Source organism: Lepisosteus platostomus, chromosome 21 (genome assembly GCF_059453375.1).
Source record: "Lepisosteus platostomus isolate fLepPlt1 chromosome 21, fLepPlt1.hap1, whole genome shotgun sequence".
NCBI lineage: Eukaryota > Metazoa > Chordata > Actinopteri > Semionotiformes > Lepisosteidae > Lepisosteus > Lepisosteus platostomus.
The window spans coordinates 14,350,573-14,377,266 of NC_142631.1; the positions used below are offsets into that span (position 1 = coordinate 14,350,573).

The 26,694-nt window shown below is 41.0% G+C and overlaps 1 protein-coding gene across 4 annotated transcripts in view; it reads right to left on the reverse strand.

Moving 5' to 3' along the window:
- Window positions 1-5,103: 5,103 nt before the first annotated feature.
- rgs3a (regulator of G protein signaling 3a) overlaps window positions 5,104-26,694 on the reverse strand; it is a 220,316-nt gene continuing 198,725 nt past the window's right edge. For all 4 annotated transcript variants that reach the window (XM_088614600.1, XM_088614599.1, XM_088614602.1 and 1 more), the window contains 5 exons: window positions 19,760-19,830; window positions 10,574-10,675; window positions 8,695-8,756; window positions 7,323-7,489; window positions 5,104-6,823 (listed from right to left, as the gene is read on the reverse strand). In XM_088614600.1, coding sequence (XP_088470726.1) covers window positions 6,632-6,823; window positions 7,323-7,489; window positions 8,695-8,756; window positions 10,574-10,675; window positions 19,760-19,830 — 594 coding nt within the window. In that variant the 3' untranslated portion in view covers window positions 5,104-6,631. The remainder of the gene's footprint in view (window positions 6,824-7,322; window positions 7,490-8,694; window positions 8,757-10,573; window positions 10,676-19,759; window positions 19,831-26,694) is intronic.

Here is a 26,694-nt window from a genome sequence, read left to right on the forward strand (position 1 = left end):
GTCTTGAATTTTCATACATTATTACATTTTCAAAACAAATTGCACTAACTAAGCTTTCATATGGGGGTGTCACCAAAGATTTATGAATGCGATAGAGGAGTAAGCAGAATGTGGTAATGTAACTACGTATACCCTCTCAAAATGTCTTTCACGTTGAAGAAGTGCTTCAGAAATGCAGACGTCTTTTCTGCCTAGGCCTGGGAGAGTTTAATCAATTAAGACTTTTAACCATTGTGACCAGAACACAATTTATAATTTGCAAAAAATAAAAGGTAGATTCCAATTGTATTTTAAAGAATGTGAGAGTTCAGCATTCCTGATGCTGACACGAAAACTCATGATGTTGATTATGACCACGATTATTGTCCACTGTGCATTATTACTTTGAGCGTTTTTTCTGTATCTTAGAAGATTGTATCTTCAGCAGGTCCCTGCTTTTCCCTTTCTTTGGGGAGCTCTGCTGTACCTCAGACTGCACATTGAAATTCCCTTGGATTGAAATTGAACATGTCCATCTTCTAGGCCATGAGGGGCAGTTCCATTTCTATATTCCACAGTATTGATGTTTTTAGTCCTTCCTAACGATTAGATACTGTAAATGTTAAACGTCATTGAAAAAATAAAAGCGTTGTTATGGTAATTAATACCAATTGGCATCAGACCAAAAAGAAATGCAAAAATGCTTGTTATTTATTCTGTGGGATTTGAGTCATCTATCATTAAGGAAAGAAAAGGGGCCGTTCTCCCATATATATATATATGAAATAAAGAGACTTCTACTACACAGACACCTGGACTTTGTCATTTGTATGACACAACAGTGCTTTTCATTAAGAAATTGCAAAACTCTAAAGAACCCATTTTCTAATGAAAACTATTTTTTTTTGTTTTGCAAATAATATGAATTCGATTTGTTCATATGCATTGTACAGTAAGTGAACACCATAAAATAAGGCTTGCAAATTTTCCTTTTTGTATTCTTCCTATGCAATACTGTAGTTTCAAGTGTATCTGTAGCAGAAAGATACTCTGCTAATTAGTTTTGAACTCAACCATCTGCAGATACTGGGAATAACATGAAATGTGAAACATGATGACTCAATAGGGTTGGTTTGCACGAGGTGTCGGAGTGAGAGGGCCTACGAGTTCACATCATCCCCAGGCAAAGTGTACAGTACAAGTACTCCTCTCTGACATCACCCAGTCACTAAACTATTTAAAATCAGAAAACCTTTTGCAGTACTGTTTATTAATCAGGAGCAGGTTGAAAGCCGAAGGACACATGCCCCCTCCTTCTCCCACGCTGGTGTAGAGAATGGCACTGTACAACTCACTGTAGGTGGTCAGACCAGCTCCAGTGCTGGGGTTTTATCCCAGTCGGGTCACAGGAATGAAGGCCTCTGCTTCCCCTCTCTCTGAAACCTCTCTCTTTGGGGAGCTGTGTACCCACGTTTGCTAAAAAGAGTGGAAACAAGTTGGGATCAAAGCACAGAAGGAGTTTATACCAAATTGATCAATCAGAAAAGCAGAGCTGTGGTTACCCTGTTACACTATGAAACACTGTATTGCATCATTTTGCGCAAAATTCCTTTTGATTTATTTATTGTACCACTCCATACGGTCTGTGTATGGAACAGTGGAAAGCTTTGGGGGATAACTGGTAGTGAAGGGCACTATATAACTATATTGAACTGTGAGTGTTCTGTGGGAGTTCTAAAGAAAGTCTGAAATTCCTTCCCTGGAATTCTTTAAGAGCAGGCAACTCACATGGGCACATTGCAAGCTTACACCCTTTGACACAAAGCAATTCGTGGCTTTTTGAGCTCAAGAAAAACTAAAGACCGAAAAACAAAAAAGGCTAAAGAAAATTAGAAAAACACTTATATGCCTAAGGTCTTATTTTCTTAACAGTAACAGGATGGGTTTTCAATTTAAGAAAGAAAAACATGTCAGTTTAATTTTGGCGCTGAATCCTTGGTGAGTACTTCACTTTGGAGATGACTAGCTTGGTGGACAGCGCGGTGTATTGCAAGTGATCCGATCTGTACAGTTTTATGTAATTTGACTATAATCATAGATGAAATCTGGTCTGTTTTAATTTCAAGCTCGCTGCTGACCCTTCATTATGGGGACCAGGTTGGGAATTCATTTGCAGCACTTAAAATCTGAATGGGTAGTAACTTATACTTAGGAAAGACAAGGCAGCTGTTTAGGTAGAGGGTCTCGTAAAAAAACAAACAATGGTTTGATAGTATGTTTGCAAGCCGACTGCAAGGAAACAATGAAGTGAAGAGGTGCCACTGATATCAGCAGCCTGTGATAGCAGCACTGGCGTGGTTTGAAATTGTCAGGCGATCACAGGCTGTAGAGAACCCTCACACACGGATATTCCATTGCGTGTGGTAGCCCTTTTAATTGAGGTGGATTCACATGTACTGTATTTCTTGGTACAATAAACTGAAAGAGCTTAATGAAATTTGTATTCAGAGTACACCTGAGCTGATACGCTGGCACTAATGTGGTTTTTAATTGTAGGGCAGGGAATTTGTTTTCGTTCTTAAGGCTCAAGATACCCCATTGAGTTGTGGACCTTCTTGATCTCACTAACACGCTCACTTCTGTTCATGTTTCATTAGATCTTATTACTGATTATTAAAGGGACGTTCATATATTGTTCCAGTTTTGTTTTTGATTTCTGTTCCCGAGGCACCTGCCTTTTCCAGCGGTAACTGGTATTGGGACAGAATTATTTCAAGTTGGACAAAAAAGGGATGAAGTGGTGAAGGTACTGATGCGCAATGCAACACTCCCAACATTGCATCATAGCATAGGGGACTTTTTACGCCCTGTGTTGTCTCTGAAACACCAGTGGCTCATATACTGTACAGGATGTAATACAATATGGATTTGAATGCAGCTGGCTGTAAATGTGTTCTCCCAGTGAAGGGTGCATAAGTGGCCAAGCCTTTCTGATGTTGGAAGATACGAGTAGAGGCGTTCCATTAATATTTAAACATTGATTGCTCTCAGGGTGCAGAGTATGGAATATTGTATCGACAAGATGTCTTTTAACCTTGCATTTAAAGCAATAACTGTCATTTGAGTCCTGGGTCAGCAGTGTAAGACGAAGCTGTGAGTGTTTCAGGGAGCATGTGTACAACGTTTTGTGCGCAGAGACATGTATTACTATCACCGTGCTGGCAAAATTGGAGCCCATGACCCCACAATGACATTATCTGAACTGCGTGGTAGTACCAGTAAGTGGTAGATCTCCAGTTTTCAGCATGCAAGTCAGGAAGTAGCTTTATAAAAACAATGATGATATGGCAACAAGTTAAGAAATAAGGGAAAGGGACAAAAAAAACAGGAAACGACAAATGATATCACTGATACTATTAAATGTCAACGAAGGGATAGGAAGGCATGGTTAAAGTTTGATAGAAAATGGAAAGACAGAACTATTTATTATTGCTCTGCTGCCAACGCAACAGTCCTCTTTTGGCAACAGCGTCGGAATATTGCAAAAACAGATGAGGCAGAGGAAGGACGTTTATTAAATAAAACGGCTCTCGGCAAGCAGGCTTGCTTGTAATGTCAGTCCGTTTTATTGTGCTGGGAGATGGAACTGAAGGTAATATCAAGCCCAGAGGCACAAGTAACAGCAGGTAAAAGGTGATGGGTCTCTCTGTAGCACTCTCCAAATGTCAATTACCCCTTTTCCCCCCTTCCCTTCCAAAGAGAAGTATTGGTTTGTGTTGGATTTTTTTCCCCCCACTTTCACTCATACACCTCCTCAAAGTGCCACAACAGGGTTATGAAACCGTGCCAGGGGATGCTGGCAAAGCTCTGCAGGCTTGGGATGAACCTCTCCCAGATGAGATCTGCTTTTATTGTTTACCAGGTGTTGACAGTACCAGGTGAAGCAGACAAATTGCTTTCTAGCACAGCCTAAAGAAAGACAGCCTCTGACCCAATAAGACTTAATCATCAGGGGGCCTGCTATCTGATTTCAGCACATTACCTGGAGATTTTCTACACTGACTACGGCTGGAGGTTTAATCCCTTTTTTTTTTTTTTGCTTCCTGGATTCCCTCAGAAAATTGGCGCCAACCCTACCCACACCAGTTTAACCCTGCGTTACTTGTTACAAGGTCAGCCACAAAGAAACACTGCTCTTAGCTTGACAGATTGTAATGTCACGTTCTCCAAAGTATAAGATATTTGTTGTGGTGGTATTTGGAAATTAAATAAATGCGATGATTAGAGTAGCAATATTGCAGTGGTATCTTTTTAACTGCCACACATTTAAAGTGAAACTCACAGTGAACGTTGAGCATTTACCAGATATCAAAGAGCTACTGCCAGACAACTGTGCGTTTAGGCCTTGAAGGGACAGAAGGTCTCCTGTTCCCAAGAAAACATGTATGTGGCTGTATTTGGGGTTTCTGAAGTATACAACCGTCCTTTTGTAGAAAAACTTAAGAGAATAACCTTTCAGAAGGCTGAAAAGCGCTATTCAATAATGTTCACTGTAAAAAGGGGCCATACAGGGGCCAGAAAGGACTGGATTCTGATTTCTGTTGCAACTAGTTAGCTCTGGATGGTTCTTAACACCTGTGCCTTTTAATGCTCTTTTTTCCATTATGTAGACTTAGTAGCAAAAATAATACAACTTGGTATCCACATTTTAACTAACCTGTCCAAAATACATAAAAGCAGTTCCTAAAGACATTGATGAATGACTGAACTTTCACTTTCAACTGAAATGACTGATTTCTGCACTGTGCCAGGTGGCTAGACGCCAGGAAGGATGCTGCCAGTTAATCAGCTCAATGTAATGTCTTTCCTGGTGAGTGTCTCAGGTGAATTGTGAACCCAAGTCAAAGACGTTTGATTCTACATTCGTTTAACATGTAATGTGTTCTTTGGTGGTGTTTTCTGTGAGAAATGTCCAAGTGTTAAAAAAAAAAATCATATTTCCTTTAGGCTTTTTAGATGTTGCAGGACTACTGAAAAATACAAAACAAATCTCTGTTTCAAAAAGTTGAAACAAGCCTGGGGCTGTGTACTTGGCTCAGAATGAAACAAGCAGACAACAAGGAGCATCATTGACCAGTTTTATTTACCCTTTGCAATGACACCAAATGGTTTTTGCTATTGTAGGAGATGCCTTGAATTGTAAACAGTGAAAATGATAAAATACATTAAAAAAAAAACTCCTAACAAGCAGTGTATGACCAAGGAGAGGCTGTCCATTCAAACCTTTCCTTGCTTTATTAATAACATTAAATGTTATTTTATAGCTTTGAGTCTCGTATTTACATAGTTACACCATATTTTCATGTTACATTTATGAAAACTCATTTGTCTAGTTTTCATAGGAACTATATATACATCTACAACCCTTAGCTGCCTGCTGCTAAGGAACACACTGTTAAAATGGACTTTTTTTTTCCTCTTTTTTTGTGTATTTTTATCATCTTAAATGGTAAATTAACCCTCGAGCAGAATTTGTACAACTCTTACAAAAAATAAAGTTAATACGGAGCTCGATCCATTCATTGTCGAGCTCAAGCTCAAATGATACTTATTGAAAAAATATTGCACTTAAAATCGGGACAGCAAATACCGGGGGGAGGGGGGGCTGCAGAGGAAGGGATTTGAACTGAGCGCAAATGCAATGAGCATTCAGCAGCCATGAGCTAAATAAATAGGCAACCTCCGTCCACTCGAGAAGGTTTCTGAAAAGAGCAACAGCCTAACGGTATAGCGCTATTTGTCTAGGAGTGCAGATTTGAACCAAAATAAAAATAAAAATCATAAAAAGCTTGGAAGCTTTATCACAGAGTGCCATAATGTCCTGAGAAAACTGCCTCATCCAACTATAACTACATGGAATCGCTTGCTTAAGATATGTCTGAAGCGTCTACAGTCTTTGGAGAGTGGGTAGTAAGTTCTTTCAACTTAAGGACAGCATTATGTCCACAGCTTGGTCCTTTAGTTCATAATTTGTTGGTTTTTGTCCCTCTTGTAGTCCTCTGGAGAATGCAACAGGACGTTTCCCCACAGAACGGAGCCAAAGTTCAGGAGCCAAAGGGATGTCGTGCCAGGAAAGACTGACTGAACAGCAGGCTAGCGCAGAAGAAAACCAGTGCTTCCCCTGAGCAACCGTCACGGCCATGTACAGAAATGGAAACCCCAAAAAAAGTAAGTTTTGCAGATGTCGTACCAACAGCGTATGAAGGGGGTGGGGTTGGGGGGAAACTGGAGAGACTACTTGGGCGAAAGATGCAGAGTGTGACAAACAGTACCGGACTGTTTCGGATCTCCAGATTCATCCTCTCTCCAGCATGTTCGGAACAACAAATTCGGAAAAATTCCACCTGGCACTTGCACCAACTGGGGGCTGCGCGACAGGGAGATATGGCTTCCGTCGTCGATATTCGTAACACTGGACGAAAACCGATGTACGGCTCGTGCCCCCTCCCGGGAGACATACCAGGGGGGGAGATTCTCTCCTCCATGTAAACATACAGGTTCCAGTCTGTTTCAAGTCTCTCAACCACCCATCGCAAATAAAAAATGGAAACGCAAATGACCTAAATCAACCCAACAAGCTGTTGCGAGTCGCCTACGAGGGCGATGTCGAATTGGGCTTCTTCTGGTTCACTAAGTCCAAGTACAGTTCTGAGCGGAGAAATCTGGGGTAGGAGTCCTTCTCCATTAATCCAAATATCCTCTTCTGAGCCAGGTCGAAACAGGACCGGTTGATGTTTTGCAGGTTTTCTTTCGTGTGTTCTCTAGTATAGGAGTCGAGGTTGACCTGCAGAGAGAGAGAGAGAAGTTTTATGAGGCTGTAAAATGTGGATCAGGTTTATCTTCATTTTCCATCGGACTTTCCAGCTCCATCTTTTAAATAAAGAACAAATTCCTGAGGGGGGCAAGGAGCTTCCACAGTGAAACGATTTGGTGGGCTGAAGGTTTGGATGTGATTAATCACAGATTTCCTAGTGCACCTAATCATTCTGCGGAGGAATTCAGCTAGGCACGTTTCTGCTTGTTTTACACAAGATCAGACCCTCCATAATCCAAACCATATAATGCAATAGTTAACAGCGAAGGATGTTTCCTTTTTGTATCTGACAATTTAAATTGACCCCCAACAAAAACAGACCCCTCAGAACATCTATTTCTTCATTACTGACGGCTGGTATATTTAACATCTTGTAGATAATGTATTGAAAGTGTGTACAGTATTGAAAACCACTTGCATCATTTATCGATAAGGATTGATCTCGCACGCACACCAATCTCCTCTTTACCTCTTTGCAGGACTGGATGGCAATGTATTCTGCGAAGATTTTCTTGGCCTTTGATGCCATTTTAGATTGTGACTTAATCTTCTTGTAATCTTCGCACGCCAACCAGAATTCCAGATTTTCCTCGCTGAACTCTGTGCGTAGGAAAGCTCTGAAAGCAGCCAGACCATCTGCCAGAAGAAGAAGCAAAAAAAAGGAAGGTAAGCACAAACAAGCACTAAAGCACTAAACAAAGATGTTTAGTGATGCATACAAAGAACAACCATTCGGATGCTCACGGCAACCCACTGCAGATCGATTTGAAGAACTTGAGTAATTTTTTTTTTTTTAGTATTAAGTTGCTGAATAATATTGAATCTTATATGCAAAAGTATAGCGTTAGTGAATGGACTTTAGAATGTTTCTTAGGAAACAGAAAGATTAGCTGACGGAATTAGCAAAAAAAAAAACATGCCGGCAATTCTGAGCCTCTGACACATTTGCTTTGGCAAAATTGCTTTTTTTTAAACCATGAAGTTTCAAAACGGGAAGGTGCGTAACCAGTGAGCAGAGCAAAGCCATGGGCATTGCAACAACTGCGAAGCTGTTGTGCGCTTTTACAGTTACTTAAAGACGACAAGAGAGAAGGCAGTCAACTTCCGTTCTCGTTCGTTGGCGCTCTGTATAAAGAGCTTTTTGCAAAGGGCATGTTTTTATCACCGTGAGACCCCTGGTCGGGCCACGTTATTTAGAGTGTGAGGATGCTTCAGACCAAAAGAATAATAGGAGGGTTGACCTGGGCATAGTTTGAAATCTCACTATTTTAAATCGTCGCTATATGCATTAGCGCTCAGAAAACGTGTATGACGGACGTCATCATTGCTAATCTATTGATTTTGCGTTTCCACCAAGCAGCTCAAGGTCATGATTTCTGCAACAATGTAAAGATAGAAGCGACCGTGTTTTGCAGCAGACAGTAAAACTCTCTATTGCCAACCCACCCATGCTGTTGCATGGCTCTATTCATGTGAGAAATGGGTAGGACGAACAGGCGCCCTATTCACTAGCCCAGCCGGATACATAGTTACTGAAATACATTCAGTTCCTATGCACAACCACGAGCTGCATGCCAAGGGAACAAACTGCAATTATCCAAGAGCCAAATTTCGAGAACAAAATTGCATCGTATAATGCATTAGTTCCTAAAGAAATGAAGTTCAGCCACTGTACTTACACACACAATCCCAATTGTAAATGTATAGAAACGACTGCAAATGAAATAACAGCAGACTTCAGCGCTTACTCTAAACAAATAAAGGAACTGCCTGCACTCCAAAAGAAATCCTTAATGTAAGGCGTCTTATTTTTTTTTTAAAAAGACCAAAATCACACTTACATTTATGAACCAGTAGTTTATCTAAGGATTCTCCCCATTTGAGCGCTTCTTCGGGAGTAGGCCTGCAAATAAAAGCAGATCGATTCTTTAGCAAGCCCATCTCTGCAAGGTTTCTCATTGTGTGACCCATTCGCGGTGCCGTGCTCGACTCTTTGGTTTGGAACCGGTTCGGCGGTGCCCTAGATACACTACTCTGCAGCTCGGTCTCTCTCTCTCTCTGGTGTCCGGCTGCACAACAGCTCTTATAAGCTCTCTGACTGGCTCGGAGCCCTGACGGGTGTCGCTGCCTTGAATGGGGAGTGCCTACATCTCAAACCCGCCCCCTCCCGAAGCTCCTTCTTTCAAATCGCTCCTGTAGATCTGCGAACATGCCGCCTCTTCCGTGAAGAACATATGGGGAATGAAAGCACCCGTGCGGCTCATTTCTAAACCCCCAAAATCTTGTCTGACGATACAGCGAACAAACAAGCACAGCTCTTGTTTTCTTCTCTGAACTAGATACGTGAATTTCAGTTTCTACCACATGTACTTTATGAGACCAGCACGAATCTCCGTTAGGCTGTGACATTTGATCGCTACAAAATTAAAAACACCATAATCTTGATGGTTATGTGACTAAAGCTGGGTGTTTTATGCTTATTAAATGTATGCCAGTACAGAATGACTTGTATTACATTCAGACATGAATAGCTAACGACAGCATTAAGCATTGTTAATATGGACAGCGTGAGGACTCTAGACTACTCTGCGTTTGTAATTTTCCTTGCCCATCTCTTCTCGCATTTTATGAACCTTTTAAACATCAGTATTCACGCTGAGCTGTATTATCAGATTATAATGGAGACAGACTGGTCCGAATGCATCGGTGTCTTTGCACTAAAGCAAGTCAGAATTTGGACTGCACATAAGAAAAAAAAAAGGAAAATCCAGCTTCAGAAATAAAATCTGCACCGTCTTTCCGATCAGTGTAACTGACCGGCGAACCGCGGCTATCATTTTTTAAATAAACAGCAGTGTACAAGCACAAAACTCGAACTAAATATAACCCAGTGCATTTCATATTCGAAAGTAAAAGTTTCATAATATCAGTTGTGATAAAAGGAGAGCTTGTCTACTCACTGGCAAAAAAAAAACGGTCTCTCTGCACATTTTTTTCACTGTTTAGATATTGTAGTATTCTGTCTAAGCAACACTAAACACTGTCTCTTGACTTGTTGACACAGACCTAGCAGAAAAATAAAGCCATGGGGGCTTGCAGTTGTGTGCCGATTTTCCTAGGCTGCTCTCCAAATCGAAGAATTAGATGCCGTCACATTCTGACCCCGGCTTCCTCTGCTTGGCTGTGAGAGGCCCTGGGTGTTTAGGAAACATCCACTTGTTTTGACTTTCTTTAAAACCACGTCTGATAAACAGAGGAAGCAAACCTTGTACTGGTCTGCCAAAGTGACAGTCACTGAACCGAACATTGGAAGACCGTACTTGCACAACATCAAGTAACTTCAAGCATCTTCTCCTGCTAATTATTTTTTTTTAATGCTCCTCTTGCTATCACCACTTCTACATCCCAGCCTTAGTGAACTATCCTGATTTTTCTGTTTATTTCCTTTTACTCCACATTGTACCAACTCAGTCAAGGAATACTTGTCACTGTAAGTACAGGATATGTGCTGTATGAGTTCTCTTACAAATCCTAGAACTCCATACCTGTTCCTCATACAGTACTTCAGATGTAATGAGAACAAAAATAATCTAAATCCTCATGCATACCCTGCTAACTTGCTCCTCTGCTCTGCACCCAGTCTCACCTTCACTCTCTATCCTCCAAAATCAACAGAGCTCTGCCTGAGCACAGAAGAAGCCAGTGTTTGAGGTCACTTACTTCACAGACTTCATAGCTTTGTCCAGCTTGCTAGCCGGGTTGCTTCCAGGAGATTCATTCCTCCTCCTTAAGAAAGCCAAACGATTCTTCATGTCTTTGGCCCTGAAGAACACAAAACGAAAGGGAGAGAAGTGTTGAGTCTCAGGGCAGAAAAAAAAAAAGCTCCACAGTGTAAGGTAAGAAGTACCGAATTACTGAAACAGCCGAGAGGAAAGGAAAGGGCCCTCTTGTTATACATTTTGCATCCGCTGCTCCTTTTCCAAAAAGGCAGTTCCCCGGCTCGTCTGCGGCAGCAGCAGCACTGCCCCAGCTTCCGAGCGCGCCTCGACTTACTCTTTCATGGTGTGTCTCCTGTGTAAACCCCCCGCTCGCCAGGTGCCCTGCAGCACGCCGAGCAGCACTTCAGAGTGAAACTCCTGGGACTGCGTTTGGGGCGCAGCTGCTCGAAAAAACGGCATCTCCCCAACCCTGCGTCTCCCGATGCACGCAGCGCTCCGTGACTTCGCCTCCACCATCAAGTTCTGGTTTTTTAATTCTGGTTTTTTTTTGGGGGTGCCCCCCCGCCCCACCCACAACTTCTGGTACTTCTTTTAATCCGGCGTCGTGTTTTTACGAGTCCGTATTACAGGAAAGCTGAGGCGGCTTTAGCCATCCCGGTGAGGAAGAAAGGAAAAAAAGGACTGCCTGACAAAGGATACGAAGAAGCTGGAGTTGAGATCTCCTACCCCCTCACTAACCCTCCGTAAAAATCTGGACCGCGGTATTCATCTACCAAAGGCTCTCCGGATGTAGGAGGGCCTGCAGCAGGACCGCTGAAAGGGCCATGTGTTTCGACTATGGGAGAGATGTGTCAGCTTTCACCGGAGGCTGGTGGACTGTTTTCCATGCTTCGAAAAAATTAGGTAAAATGCGGACAGGCTGAGGCAGGAAACAGGATGCAGGCGGGCTGGGGCTATTTATGACCAACTCCACCGCTGGTTGCCTAGGCAACCGTACTGGGCAGTGGGGGAGAAAATGAGCAAACAGAAAGAATAGTGGAGCCTTTCAAAAAAAAATTGCCAGAGTATTACTATATGGGTTATTCTTAGACTCTGTCACACTCCCAAAATCTTGCCTCATGGCAAAAATGCGTCCTGGGTAAACCCCTGGATCATTGGATCTGAAGAAGAGCCAGATCTTTTCCATGTTTTTACAGGATCTCGGCTTTGAATCTGTTACAATATATCCTGTATCTGAATACAGAGGCCACTGTCAGCAATGTTAGGCGTTATGTTATATTTCTGATGAATCCTTAAATTTGATTTTGTGCATCCCCCTCCAAAAAGGATCTGAGCATGGCACATTTGTATATTTATTGTGTCTGGGGAAATTACAAATCGCAGGATTGTGGTGAGAAAGATTTATCTAGAAAAGAAATCTAATAGAGGAAATATCCTGGTGCATGACGACAGACAATGCTTTTAATATTTTAGAGTAAGCAGTTTAAAATCTACTTTAACCAGATGAATAAATGCCGATTGTGTGTGGAGGGAGGAGGATTCTATTTAAGGCGAAACACTGTTCTTATTAATTTTTGAATTTACAATTGAATTATACTGTTCTTGTAGTAGAAATATATTTGCTTTTAAAAACATTGTTTCAGGGCGGATAAAGACCACTAAAAATAGCATGAATTTTGTTGGCTTATTTGGTTTATTGTAATGAAGGGAGCTCTAGCCAGCCTCTGCATGGCGCTGTTCAGAGCAACGTCACCTTTTTTTATGGTCCTGGAAAATATTTGTGAGCTTAATGACACAATTTATGATGTAGGTCTGGATTCAATGGTGCAACGCATTCTGCTCAGTAGAAAGCTATGACTTTTTCTCCCTGGGGCCGGTGAGTGTGAGAGAAGGTAGGCTCACCGGATCAACGCTCCACATTGACACTCGGTGATACAGTGAGCGGAATGGACTTGTGGGAGGGAGAAGGGTCTGACATTTTCCTGTGGCTAGCAACAGGTCTTTCCAAAGAGCTATTAAATAGCTAACTTTTTTTTTCATGAAGTCATGCTGGAATTCAGGAGGAGTGTCTCGCAGAAAAGCCAGCTGCAAGCTAACAGATAAGCAGATCGGCTTCACAATGTCCGAACTCCTCTGGATTTGAAGTCCTTCATAAACTACAAGGGCAACGTCCTTGTTCTACAAAAATACTAAAACCCTTTTAGGATTATCTGTGACCAACAACATAGGCCAATGACTTTTAAAACAAATGAGCAATGTATTAAAAAAAGATTCATTCAACTGTAGAAAGTAATGTTTACAACCTTTTCTCCAGAAATTACAAGTGGGATAGACAAAAAGCTGCCTGGCATGTTCTGTGTTTGTTAATGGCACAGAAAACTGCAGAACCTACAGTATGTTCCGTAAAATGGGAAAAAGATTAGCCATGAACTTGGAAACAGCCACAGGGGGGCAGTGTAGAGGCCCTTCTGGGCCTCTCGGTGAGGATTCTACAGGCTGTAATAACGTTCAGAGCTAAAGAGTTTTAACACATTGCTTCAGCAGGTCTCAAGCAGCTGTGAGGTACAGTATAATACACCACTGCTGGTCTGCCATTGTCACAGCAGTCTGTGTGGATTATATCATTGTTAAAATCTACTTGTCAACAATGTCTTTGTTAATGAAAGCAACATAGAAACTCTACTCTCATTAAAACAACAGGATAAGGAGGGAAAAAGAATTGTCACCGACTGCCACTCTGTGTATTTTTATAGTTGCTATTGGGTAAATAGGTTTAGCCTACAAAAAGCTAATTTCAGCTTTCTACAATCAATTGAAGGTTTTCTAATGTTGGAAAATCTTTTTTGTGTGTCTCATTTGAACTCCGCCAAACCCCTCTGCATTATCAAATTAACCTGGGCACATGCTCATAGTTTTGCTCTAAACATGCAATTTGAAACCAACTACTGTACCAGTTTCCTCAGATCAGCCTATAAGCAAAGCTGGAAAAGAGATCTTACTGGCCCTAATTATCTCCGAGCTCCAGAGGTCCCAAACCTTCAATCATCTGTCTCTTATTACGGCCGAGTCTGTAATTGTATCTCTGTGCCTGAAGTCTTTAAAATTAGAATGGTTTCAGTGGGAGAAAGGTTGCAGTGTGGAGAATGGAGACTGAGTAAAAGAAAGCACAGAGTATAATACTGGGACAGCTGCCTGGAACGGTCTGCCTAGAAGCAAGTACTGTATAGAAAAAAAAACGATATTGGGAAACTGACTGATGTTACCAAGATAATCAATGAACGTTTGCCAGCATGGTTCTCATTTATAGTTTGAACAGCCTGATTGCTCCTCTGCCACAGCCACACATTCAGAAGCACATCCCAGCCCAGTGCTGAGGACAGAAATGAAAACCACTTGTGTCTTGCAGTGTGTTTTTAGGTTGTGACTCAAGAAATGTATACCCCTACAATAAACCCTCGGCATACGATTGTGTTAGACTCCAGCTGCATGTTCCTTCCTATCTGGCAAGATCTTTCTCAATCGGATGCAACTAAACTCGCGATTTTCACTTGTTTGCAGAAACGTTCCCAGTGATAAATGAGGATGGCTGATGCATGCCAGATTATACCGGCGATTTCCAAACCAAACTGCTCCCATTACTCAGAGGCAATGCAAACTTGCAACTTGCAACGTGTGCTGCAAATAAATACATCGGTATTACCAATACAACCTGTGTGCCAAAAACGAATTAACATGCAATCCCTGCTTTAAACCCTTTTACTGCATAGAGGCCCCATATGAAAAGCTTTTCCAGAAACCATAACAAACACAAAAATAAAACGAAGGGTATCAGCTCAGCCACAGACCTATCGGTGCAACAACAATAAAATCTCCACATGGTTAAGACATCTCCTACATTCAGCTAAAAATAAACTGTTACTGCAGCGGGGAGCGGTGTCCCCCCCTTTTTTTCCCACTCCTTTCCCACTAGCAAGTCGGAAAACAGAAAGAAAAACAAAAGCCAGGACTCCTACCTTTCCAGGTATTTTTCTGAAAAGTCAACCATTGTGTGGTACATTTGTGGCAGTGAGCATGTGAACGCTAGGCTCTGTACTGGGCTCTGACATTCCTCTGCCTCCCTCCGCTCTGCACACATGTTAAATAGGCCAGGGGATTGGAGGGAGGCCCGGGGAGGGGCCAATCAGAGCTCACCGCGGGCAGCTCTCTGTATATAGTTATATTCCCCAGGCTTGTCAGCCCAGTACAGATCAGCCAAGCTAAAGTCATGTCGGACATGACTGGTGTGCCTTTCGACATGTTCCTTCAGCACGTTAAGTCATATTACTGAATGGAAATGTTAGCCATGATGGAACTGAGACCATAAAATGGTGTAGTTGCAGTTCTTTACAAAAAAAAGTAAACTGTACAATACATTAGTACATTAGAAAAATATTAGTAGAATGATTAAATAGAAAATCTCCTACTACATTAGGTCCGCCCGGTGTAAATAATCCATTTCTAATTTATTTAATGTTAAGAAAAGTTTTCCACAAGGAGAAAAGGTGAGGATGAAAGTTTTAAAAAGTTTTCAAGTTTCTTTGGTTTCCAGTATTGCATTGGCTCTTTTTAGTGATTGTTATGATACAGTATGTTTAGGCCTCAATACACTGAACTGCATTCACCATTGTAGCTCTGAGAATTTTCATAGGAAGATCCCATCTGACATCTAGTGGCAAGGCCCAAGACTACCTCCTGTCATTTCCCCATTTGTAGGAAGTTGTCAAATAAAATCTTACAGTTTGCCATGGAATGTTGTGTAGTTTTATTAGGGTCCTTCTTTATTGCCTCACTAACCCAATGACTTGCTGAACAGTGTGTAAGTTCTCTTTACACACAGAATACTTTCAGTGACTTTCAGTGACTAATGACCACTTACATAGATTTCGAAGAGCTGCTTCTTTAAATGTGTATCTGCTCTGGCATTATTCTAGTTTTATTGCATGCCTCAATTTTCTGCTTTGGCTATTACTTCATGAAGTTTTATTTATCAGTTCAGTAGACAGCATGGCCTTCTTTGTGCAAACCCCAGTGACTTGTGGAGGCTGAACTTTCAATGTATTGTACCTTTCCTAGCATGAAGGCAGCTGACAGACCTGAGTACAGTAAACAGGAACAGTAACATAATATCAAGCAGATCAGGTTCAGTTCATGACTAAAAAGGAACTGAAAATAAACATTCTAAAATAAAACCAGTGCTGTTACATTCTTTGCACAAGATATTAAGACCAGGAATGCTTTCTAATACCTCTTCTTTCACATAATCGAAATGCCAATCAACTTGGATTCTTTAAGAATCAGGTGCCTTCAGACACTGTATAAGCTGAATGCTTTACATTTGTGTGTTCTTTAAATGTAATAATAATAATAATAATAATAATTGCTTACACTTATATAGCGCTTTTCTGGAGACTCCACTCAAAGCGCTTTACAGGTAATGGGGACTCCCCTCCACCACCACCAATGTGTAGCATCCACCTGGATGATGCGACGGCAGCCATAGTGCGCCAGAACGCTCACCACACATGAGCCATCAGTGGGGAGGAGAGCAGAGTGATGAAGCCAATTCATAGAGGGGGAGTATTAGGAGGCCATGATTGGTAAGGGCCAATTGGAAATTTGGCCAGGACACCGGGGTTACACCCCTACTCTTTTCGAGAAGCGCCCTGGGATGTAATTACACAACTTCCCTACTTACATGAGTCAGTTTTCATTCACGTGAGCTGAAGTGAAAACTTTATTTTTGCAGTCAGTCGAGGCCATGAGCACTATTTCACTGCCAATGCCTTTGAGAATATTCCCTTCCCTCCTCCCCACCACTACCTCAGATGTCACCTAACCCGAGCAACTTACAGCAAGAGAAGGCCCAGCTTGTGCAAGCCTGGTCTCGTGACTTATTATAAGGTTAGAAAAGCATGTGATCTGTTTGCTGGTAATTCCTAGCCACTAAATCCACATTTAGAGGCTTTCTTTTAACCTCTCTGGTAGCTACCTAGGCTTCACCTCAGAATGTCTACCTCTCTGTTACCGTTTTCCTCAGAAGTGGCCTGTCTTCTTTGACCGTGCCTCTCTTCTTGGATAAAAAAGAACAGAGCTTGCAGGGGCTGCAGTTAGCTGGGCTCCCCCCAGCGCTATGCCTCCACCGTACCTGCCCCCTCCCTCCCCCTCCCCCACCTGTCTCTGCTCCGCGACCCCTCCCTGACCCTTCCTTTCCAAAGCACCCAAACACGCTCCCCAACAGGCCTCGAGCTTGCCCTTCTCCTGTTGCCCTGCCAAATGGCACACCACCAGCACAGAGCAGAAAGCCCACTGGGGGAATTGAATTACAGCCACATTTTTTTTCCTTGTCTTGTTCCCAGAACTGTACTTACAATACACTGCGAAACTCTCAGGCATTTGCGTTTTGAAGAAAATGGGTGAAAAGAACAAAATAAGCATTAACAGTCATGCTCCTTTTCTCCTTCAATTCCAGGGCGGGCTTATGGTATAGAAAGGCACAAAGTTTCAAAGCTCATTGTATACTATTCAAACTAGCCGGGCGAAATCAAGGACAGCTGCCGCATCGGTGTACATTTCAGTGATGCATGGAAGGAAATAAGAATCAATGAGAGCTCAGTTTAAAATGTAACGAACAGTTATAAGAAAAAAGCATGAGAAACCTAGTTTGTAAACAACAAAGTTGAGAAGTAAAAAAGACACGTTTACAGAGGTGCCTCTGGGGTAGAAATGCTAATGTTCTGTTTAGCATTTGCTTTACAACTGGCCTACAAAAGTTCATATCTGTCTTATATTCTTTCTGTGCTCTCTATGGTTAAAGAATCATGGCTAACCAACTCAGGGACTTAGAAAATGAACAAAAAACTCACAACCTCCCAAGCCCCGTTACAAAACTGTACACACTTCTTAGCTGTAAAACACCCTATTCCATACTTAGCAGTTATACATCCTGCATTGCTCAGAGATCCCTGTCCTATCACATTTCTTTCATTTTTCAAGTAAAAGCTGGCCAAAGTGAATAATTCTGAGCCTAGATTAGAACTCTTTAAGAACTAGGGTACATTCAAATACTGTAACAATGACACAGCTTCCTGTCACTGTAAATACAACAGAAATGCTTTAGTGTGTGTGTGTGTGCATGTTAGTTTGTTTTCAGAGGGCTATTTAAGCAACGTGCCTCTGGGGAATAAACCACAACTGGTTTTCATTCAGAGGAATTAATAGCAGCAGGAAAACTTGCACCTCTTTGTGGGACAGCTATAATGAGCTGGAGGTACACCCTGTTGCTGCTGGGATAATAAAAACCTGAGCTGCTTTGCTCACAGTGGGATGTTGGGTCAATCATCATTGCGCTCTACACAAATGAAAGCCTAACAGCAGTGGCCGTAATGGAAGTTCCTAATTAATCCTCTGCTCTCGCAGAGCCTCCAGTTGGAAAGGCATCCTGTGTGAGTACTAGACAAAGCCGATAATGGAAAAGATACAGTACGTAAACGGAAGCCACAAAACATGAAGAGGCAAGACTTTCAGCAAAACCTTCCCTACTGTGCCCATTATTCACTGGATTGTCAAATGTGCTGAGGAATAATAAGCCTTTTAAATCATCTCATGACAGCAAAATCTGACAAGGAGCTTGTGGTAAACTCCTTGCCAATATTAATAATGAATGATATCAGAGTGCTTGGCATAGAGCAGTTTAGTTTTGCTCCACACTCGGCACATCTCTTTTAGGTTGGAAAAGCCTGGGTTCAGTTCCGGCACTTGGCCTTTGCTATAAAGGTAAAAATGTGGTTTTCCCATTCCAGTTTGTCCTTACGGTGGTTCCCTGTGTCAGGAATAATGAGTCCTGCTGGTCAGGTGTTACATTCCAGTGGATTATATATCTGGATGTTGTGCACATTACAAGCTGTAATAGCTAGAAGTATTCTCACTTGCAAGACAGGTGACTGCAGAATGTGTTCAGAGGGGACCTGAGAGCTTTCATGACAGTTGTGCAAAAATGCAGCCATTTGTGTACATATGCTAGTTAGAGGAATATTTAAATTTAAAAGTGCCTGACTTTTTTTATACCCACCCAATTTGAAATTGGGTGCAATCTGGAACTGCAAATTTCAGATGTGTCTTGGCTCATACAGTAGCTACGAACCCCTGTGGCAGCGTGCAGGGGAGAAGAGGAACTTCTCCTTTCCTCCAAAGTAGTCCGCCTTCAAGCCACTTGTTTTTTAATATGTCACAGGCACCACGACCTCACACCAGAGTTCCAGCACTGACTACAGAAGAGAGAAAAGGGTCCCAGGAGACATCGGGGGTTGAATTGTCGCCAAGAGTCAAGTGAGCCCCAGTTAAGCAATCTCACCCCACTCCTAAGAGCACTTGGCTACAGTAATTGTGCACCACTGTTTGTAAAATCTTGGTCACAATCATAGAGACATGACTCAGTCTCGAACACGGGTGCTCAGGCAAGCACCCTTCTCATTTGAGCCACTCAGGAGTCCAGAACAGCTGGCTACGGACCTCACAAGTCACAATCAACCTTATTTACTGCCTCCAACATGAAGATAAAGAAGCTTATTTGCCCATCAAACAGCTCCTTACAATACAAAAGTGATGGCACACGTTTTGGATTGGTTCTTAAAAGAGCAATTACCCATTTGACCCTTTTTGCATGGTGATTTTGGCTAGTAATTGGGAGAATTCATTTTCCTAATCTGTATAAATTCTTTGCACTGTGATACAGGTCAGAATGTAGGAAGGAAAGACTGGGGATTAGAATAACATTTCCAAACTGTGACTCTTGCATTTGTTTTGTTATTCCTGGACTGACTTATACCATCAAAAATCCTTATTTTCTATGGAAGCTGTACAGCTAGGGAAGAAGTTTCCTGACTAATTTCGGGTACTTTTTCAATCGCCACCACTTGAATAGTAACAACAGTGATTATTATAACAAGGATATGACTCTAATGATCTGATAATGTTTTCAATAATGTTTTGCCAAAGCATTTTCTACTGCATACTTCTTCTAAGCCTGGTCTGTAACGTTACTGGTCCAAGCATTGATAGCACACATCACACAAGTTGAACAAAGTAAATTAAATGGTCCACCGCAGGATGATACTTGATTAGAGAGAACGATCCACAGAGAGCAACTTACAGGTTCTTGGACTTCTTCTTCTTGGAGTCGTCTGGACTGACTTCACAACTGCATTCAGATCCGCCACTGAGCTGAGAAGAAAACAGCAAGAGCACAGTGTGCATCATACAATCCGGGACTCCGGGAGATCAGCAGTCAGACAAGCTATGCTAGACCGGAATGCAATCTAGAGTGGATTGATTGATTTCCTTAAATCCCAGAAACAGCAGACGCGGTTCCCTCAGGCTTGATTGTCAAGACTTGTTACACAGTCTGCCCAGGACGGGTATCTTCCCATTTCTGCCATGCAGAAGGTTTAAAGTATCCAGCTGTGGTGTAGAGTTACATTTCCTGTGCTTCACTCCCTGATTGGGGGATGGTCAAACGGGGGGAGTGGACACTAACAGTCTGGACTGTAAAGGGCAGAGGGCTCCTGAATTGCGTCTGAAATGCAGTGGGGTGACATCTGCCCCACTGTTCATGAAGACTGTGTCACCTTGGGACAACATGAGGGGTATGATGACTACAAATGACTGTGCAACATTACAAGTTAAATATATCCTACATTTTGTTATCAAACCGGAAAGGAATATTAATAGCCAAATAGCAGTTAAAACATGTCTCCCCCTGTAGGGACACTGGTAATATTTTACAAATTGTCAAAAAAAAAGTATAAATAATACTAGTGTTTTATACATCAATAAAAGAATCAGCAATTTTGTTTGCAACACAGTTTGGGAGAATGTTGTTTACAGCTCTGCATTACAAGGTTAAATCTAAAAGTGTAAATCAGAGGGACTTTAGTCTAGCTCTTCATAAATTTCACTCGGTAGGAAAGTCCTAAATAATACAATTAATAAACAAGTAAAAGGTCTTCTGTTTAGCTGTGCATATTTAGTACTATGGTTAATATAGGTTTCTGAATTTTTCCTATGGTGTGTTTTCAGACTGGACTCCAGTAGTGTGCATCACTTGTTTATAAACATTGTGTAAGCTGATTTAAAAGCAAGGTTTTGTCATCACTATACTGTATATTTCAGCTCATTATAAATGTGTGAAGGCAATGTCAGTGAATGAATGAGCAGTGTTTATAAAGCATAGCATCTGCTGACAGCCACAAGAGAATAAAGCATGTGCCATTTCACTGACTAATTGGCTTATTAAATGTGTGCAGATCTGCTGTGTATCATGATCACCATTCAACCAGAGATTCTGATTAAAAACATCAGAATTTTAAACAACAACAACACACACTGAACCACACCAGCTTGAATACCTATTTCTGTGAATTAAGTAATGTGAAAAGCAAAACACCACCACTACACCTGATTTCAAAACACAACAGCAATAACAAGAACTGGGAACGTGCCTACTGAGAATATGTGTGTATGTCTGTGTGTATATTCATATATACTAGTGAATGCTGTTGCCTAATTCTGCAATTTTCTGTTGTAGCAATAGTTTATGATGTGGAATATTTGATAGTAATTTAAATGAAAATGTTTGCTTAAACTAGAATAGAATCCAAGGCTCGTGTGTCAGGACCAGATAACTTGAACTTTTCTTTAGATTCTATTTATAATATACTCAGCTTATAAAGATGTCATCCTGCCCCAGGAACGAAACTAAGGTACCGGCTTCAAAAACATGGCAGAGTAGCTTGTTCCAGACTCCCAGAATTCTTTGTGTAGAAATCCACTGAGTTGACTGTCAGAGCCATTGAGGACTTGTACTTGTATCCATTCTCAATTCTCCTCCTAATCATCTCTGTCCAACACTAAAAAGGCTACCTTTCCTTCAACCAGTCAGTGTAGGATATTCTTTTAAGACGCAAGATGTGTCTCATACTGTAGATCTTTGCTGGACAGATTCCAGATCAGAAATATGTTTCTATAACATGATGACCACAATTGTACACAATATTGTAAATGAAGCCTTTCTAGCCCATTATTCAATTTTAATAAAACATCGCTCGATGTAAATGATATGCCAACAAACACCTTTTGTGTTTTTCATAAGACTTCTTCTAGCTTTGTGTTTCCTATTTTATATTTAGAATTTGTTTTCCTACTTGCATGCAAACTCCTGCACTTGTCTACATGAAACCTCATCCGCCTGGTGTTCGCCCAGTCTGAGATGTTATCTATGTCATCTGAAAATTCTACGGAGGATTTTACTTATTCTCCTAATTTGGCATAATCTGCAACTTTCACTACTTTATTAATGATACTAGAACCTAGATTACAGTAATTCAAGATATGCAATGAGTATAAAAGTATAAAAACAAGAAATCAAATTAAAGAAAAATAAATAGAAGCAAATAGGATGATTGAATAGGCTAACTAGCTTTTGTAGGCATGCTTGATGAAATTTTCATTATTTTTTTATTTTCAACAGCCCATGTAAATTAAGAGCGCACAAGTTGCTAGTCCACTGTATAAATCCCATTGGTACGACACTAATTACATTGCAACACCCCAATTTAACTATTTATTCCTTTTCCTGTTTTCTGTTTACCAGTTGTTAATCCACACACTTGTTTCCCTGTTTGCCTGGTGCCTCCAATTTGAGAATTAAACCTTTTGGATGATCTTCATCAAAAAACCCTTTTGAAAATAGAAATACCCCATAATGGATTTCTGATAGTACTATTTCAAATATTGCAGACCGACCACTACAATACTACTGTATTAACAGTACACTGGTTAATTGAATAGATTGAGTCATGTTCAAACATCAAATCGATCAACTGTTTTAATCATGTAGCATGTTACTGAGTGCTAATACCATAAAAATACATTTTTAACAAAATTTGGGTCATGTAGCAGCAGCACCACTACAAAGTGTTTATATATGTAAATATCATTGACATACTGTATACAATATGTGTATGCAATGATATGCACATGACAATAAAAAAAGGTACAGTAAACTGGTCCATACAAAAGCATAACAAGATCTGTAAAAGCTAATATTTTCACAACTTGGAAATATTAGATGATTGTCTAAGCATGCTTGAAATCAGTCATGAATTTATGTAGTAGCACAGATGTTCCAGCAGCGGAGTACTGATTTGAATTTGAGCCTTGTTGATCATGATATATTTATAGGAACAAGTAATAGGTTTATTCCATGCTGAAAAAAAGAAGAAAGAGAACACAACGTTTCGGCCGTGGAGCCTTCTTCAGGTGTGAGAGAGACAGGGCAGTAGGCAAAGGTAAAGTAGCGGGAGAACAAAGGTTGAGAGGGAGGAGGAGTGAGAGGCGGGAGCAGGGGACAGAAAGAGAGGCCAATCAAGAGGTGTGAAGTCAGAATGGGTGCAGAGAGGTGTGAAATGAAACTTCCAATGAATGGAGAAAATTTAAAAGAACAGTAATCTGTCGTTAAGGGAAGGGAGAATGTGTGATCCTAGCTGCAGAATAATTTTAGTTTCGGTGGTCTTTCTGATGTATGAGTTCGGAAAACCGTCTTTGAGAACACAGACGGAGAGATTAGAGTGGTCGTGGCCGTCAGAGGTGAAATGAGAAACAATGGGCTTGGAGAGATCTTTAATCTTCACAGCCCTGACGTGTTCTCTGAAGCGGTCTCCGAGTCTCCTTCCTGTTTCCCCAATGTAGATGGCTGGGCATTTACTGCAAGAGATACAGTAAATAAGGTTGCTGGAGGTACAAGATGCTGTCTGGGTGATAGACCCAGACAGCATCTTGTACCTCCAGCAACCTTATTTACTGTATCTCTTGCAGTAAATGCCCAGCCATCTACATTGGGGAAACAGGAAGGAGACTCGGAGACCGCTTCAGAGAACACGTCAGGGCTGTGAAGATTAAAGATCTCTCCAAGCCCATTGTTTCTCATTTCACCTCTGACGGCCACGACCACTCTAATCTCTCCGTCTGTGTTCTCAAAGACGGTTTTCCGAACTCATACATCAGAAAGACCACCGAAACTAAAATTATTCTGCAGCTAGGATCACACATTCTCCCTTCCCTTAACGACAGATTACTGTTCTTTTAAATTTTCTCCATTCATTGGAAGTTTCATTTCACACCTCTCTGCACCCATTCTGACTTCACACCTCTTGATTGGCCTCTCTTTCTGTCCCCTGCTCCCGCCTCTCACTCCTCCTCCCTCTCAACCTTTGTTCTCCCGCTACTTTACCTTTGCCTACTGCCCTGTCTCTCTCACACCTGAAGAAGGCTCCACGGCCGAAACGTTGTGTTCTCTTTCTTCTTTTTTTCAGCATGGAATAAACCTATTACTTGTTCCTTTGCAGCCTACGCATGCTGACGCAGCTACCCACATGATATATTTATAGTTTGTGTTATATGACACGCAAAACACCAAAACACCTGTTGAGCTGTATTCTAGGAAATTCAGATTCAGCTGGTGACAGCAGCAGAATAAGTATACTGTATATACTGTATGTAATATATTGTGTCAGGATTCCAATTATATAGGGCTACAATGAAATATATCAGTTGTGTATCAATGTCAATATTTCCCATAACTATTGCAACATTAATCTAATGTATCTATAAATACACATATATTGATGGAGATTTAGGCATGCGTATTCACTAAGTGTAATGTATTTCTCAAAATAAGCTTATTTTTCACTGATATTCCCAAATGTTACTGAGTGCTCCTGTATTCACATTTAAGTGCTAATTAATGAGTACTAGTAAGTAAACAATGTTTTTTAGATACATAGTGCCAATATTTACATCTACAACTCTATAGATGTCTGACCTTTCAGACTATTAATTAATCAATTAATAACACTGTTCAAGTTACAAGGTGATAATTCTACAGGCAACAACTTTATGTGGCATGCACACTGTCTATTTATTTCAGTATAACGTTTGGCTCCGCTAAATCATGCCACCTCAGTTTCTGTTTGTTTTAGGAACACTGAACTCTGGACACAGCCAGTTGCATTTTAAAAATGCCTTCCAAATACGCCAAGGCAGTGTATCTCTGAGAACCCAAACTAGGCTAAAGGTAAATGTCAAAAAATATTTTTGTGAAGAGGGCCACAGTACCTGTGACAAATAAACACCGAGTTGTTTTTTTAACACTGTGCGATAGTTACCTTGCTTTTTCAATGAGCTATTGAGCTGAAGAAGGTAGGTATGAACCTTTTATAAGAGCAGACATTAGCTTCAATAAACAGAAAAAAGACAAAACAACTACGAATTCCTACGTTAAAAAAGTATGTTTACAGACACGGGGACTTCAAGCGTATTGCTTTCTATTTTCGTATGGAACAGAGGAGCTGAAGTGGGTTCACTCTGAATGCCAACAAGCCAAATGAGTGTCTAGACGTCAAGCCTCTCGCAGGCAGGATGCTTAGAGCAGTAAATGGAATCATGGAAGAGTAGAAGGAAGGAACAGTTGGTTCCTCTCTATCAAACTCTAACCGCAACGTGCGTCTATATCCAGTAACGGCTGCCATTGTTATCAAGACAAACGCTCCAGAAAAAGAATAAATTCCACATCCAGTGCAGATGAGTTGTGCAATTTCTTTAGGGCTCTTTACCTTAGCTTCACGTTACCAGATGAAGTAGGAAGTGCTCTGTAACCGACATTCATGTGTGGTCCACCCAAATTACGTCAGTGTTTTCAAAACTTTATTTATTAAGTATTCCAAAAATTTAAGACTTACTGGGTGGGAGACACTGAAAGATTAGCAGAAACGGATGTACGCTAACTAATGGCTTTTACAGTTCCTGTTAATAAATAAGTTATTTGCATTACCATTAGTTTGTTTATTCCTACTCTATAACTATGTAGGAAAACAAACCATCTGGTCTGCATACATTTTACTACAAAACTGAGATGATCACATGTTTACACAAACAGCCCTAACATTTACAGCAGCTCATGCTAATATTTAGGGTTCAAAGTAGAGGTATTCTATCTTTAGTTTTTCTAGGTAACTGCATTGAACTGCAGCTCCTGAATAACTTAATTGATAATTAGTTTGATTAGCGCAATGATTAAAAATGCTCCTTATATTGAAGAACTGCATTTGTGTGCATGGAAAGTAGAGTTGCCCGATCACACATTCATCTGCAAAATGAGAGGCAAGCCCTCAAAACCACTAGCACAGCAGAATGAACATTTGAGAAGCTAAAAAAAAAAGCTTCCCTTCTGCCTGAAATCTCCATCCTAATGTAACCTTACAGGCATGCTTTAGACCGAGCAGTGACTAAGGCCACCCAGCTGAAAACTGAACAGTATTTACTCACTGCTGCCAGACATTCAGTATTTTTTTAAGGAAAATAATGAATCACGTTCAACAGCATCATTTGTTCTGCAGTTCTAGATAGAATGAAATACCTCACAGAAAAACATTACAAGCGAGGCAGTTTCCACACATCATTGCATTTCCTATGTTACTCCTACAAAATATTGTGTCTTGTAGAGCAAATGTAAATTATTTCTTAACATCCACGTACAGTAAGTCTGTCTGGAGAACAACAGCATCACTACTGGGAAGCTGGTCTTTTATTATCACTTCTACTACGTCTGGCATGATCGGAGTGGGTGCTAATGTATAAAAAGACACCAGAAAACAAAGTAGTTCATGGAATATGTGACAAAGTGACATGGGATATGAAATCAAACATCAAAAGGTTGTGCACCTTTCTTTAAGACGCTTTACCTTAGATTCACATTACCAGGTGAAGAAAGATCACAGGGGTAATGACATTTTGGAGCAGGGCGTTGAGATAGAGATGGGAAAATTTAAATATGACTAAATATTAACAGCAGTTAGATGCGATGCTCCAAAGTCATACAGAAAAAATAAAGCGAATGAGAACAGCACAGCTAATGTTTGCTTTAATGTCTCAAAGCTGTCCTGAATGGTCATTTATGATACTCAAAACAGGCCCAGTACCACTCTTTAAATCCAGTGGAAAAGACCATAAAGTCTCCTAAGGGCAGATTAA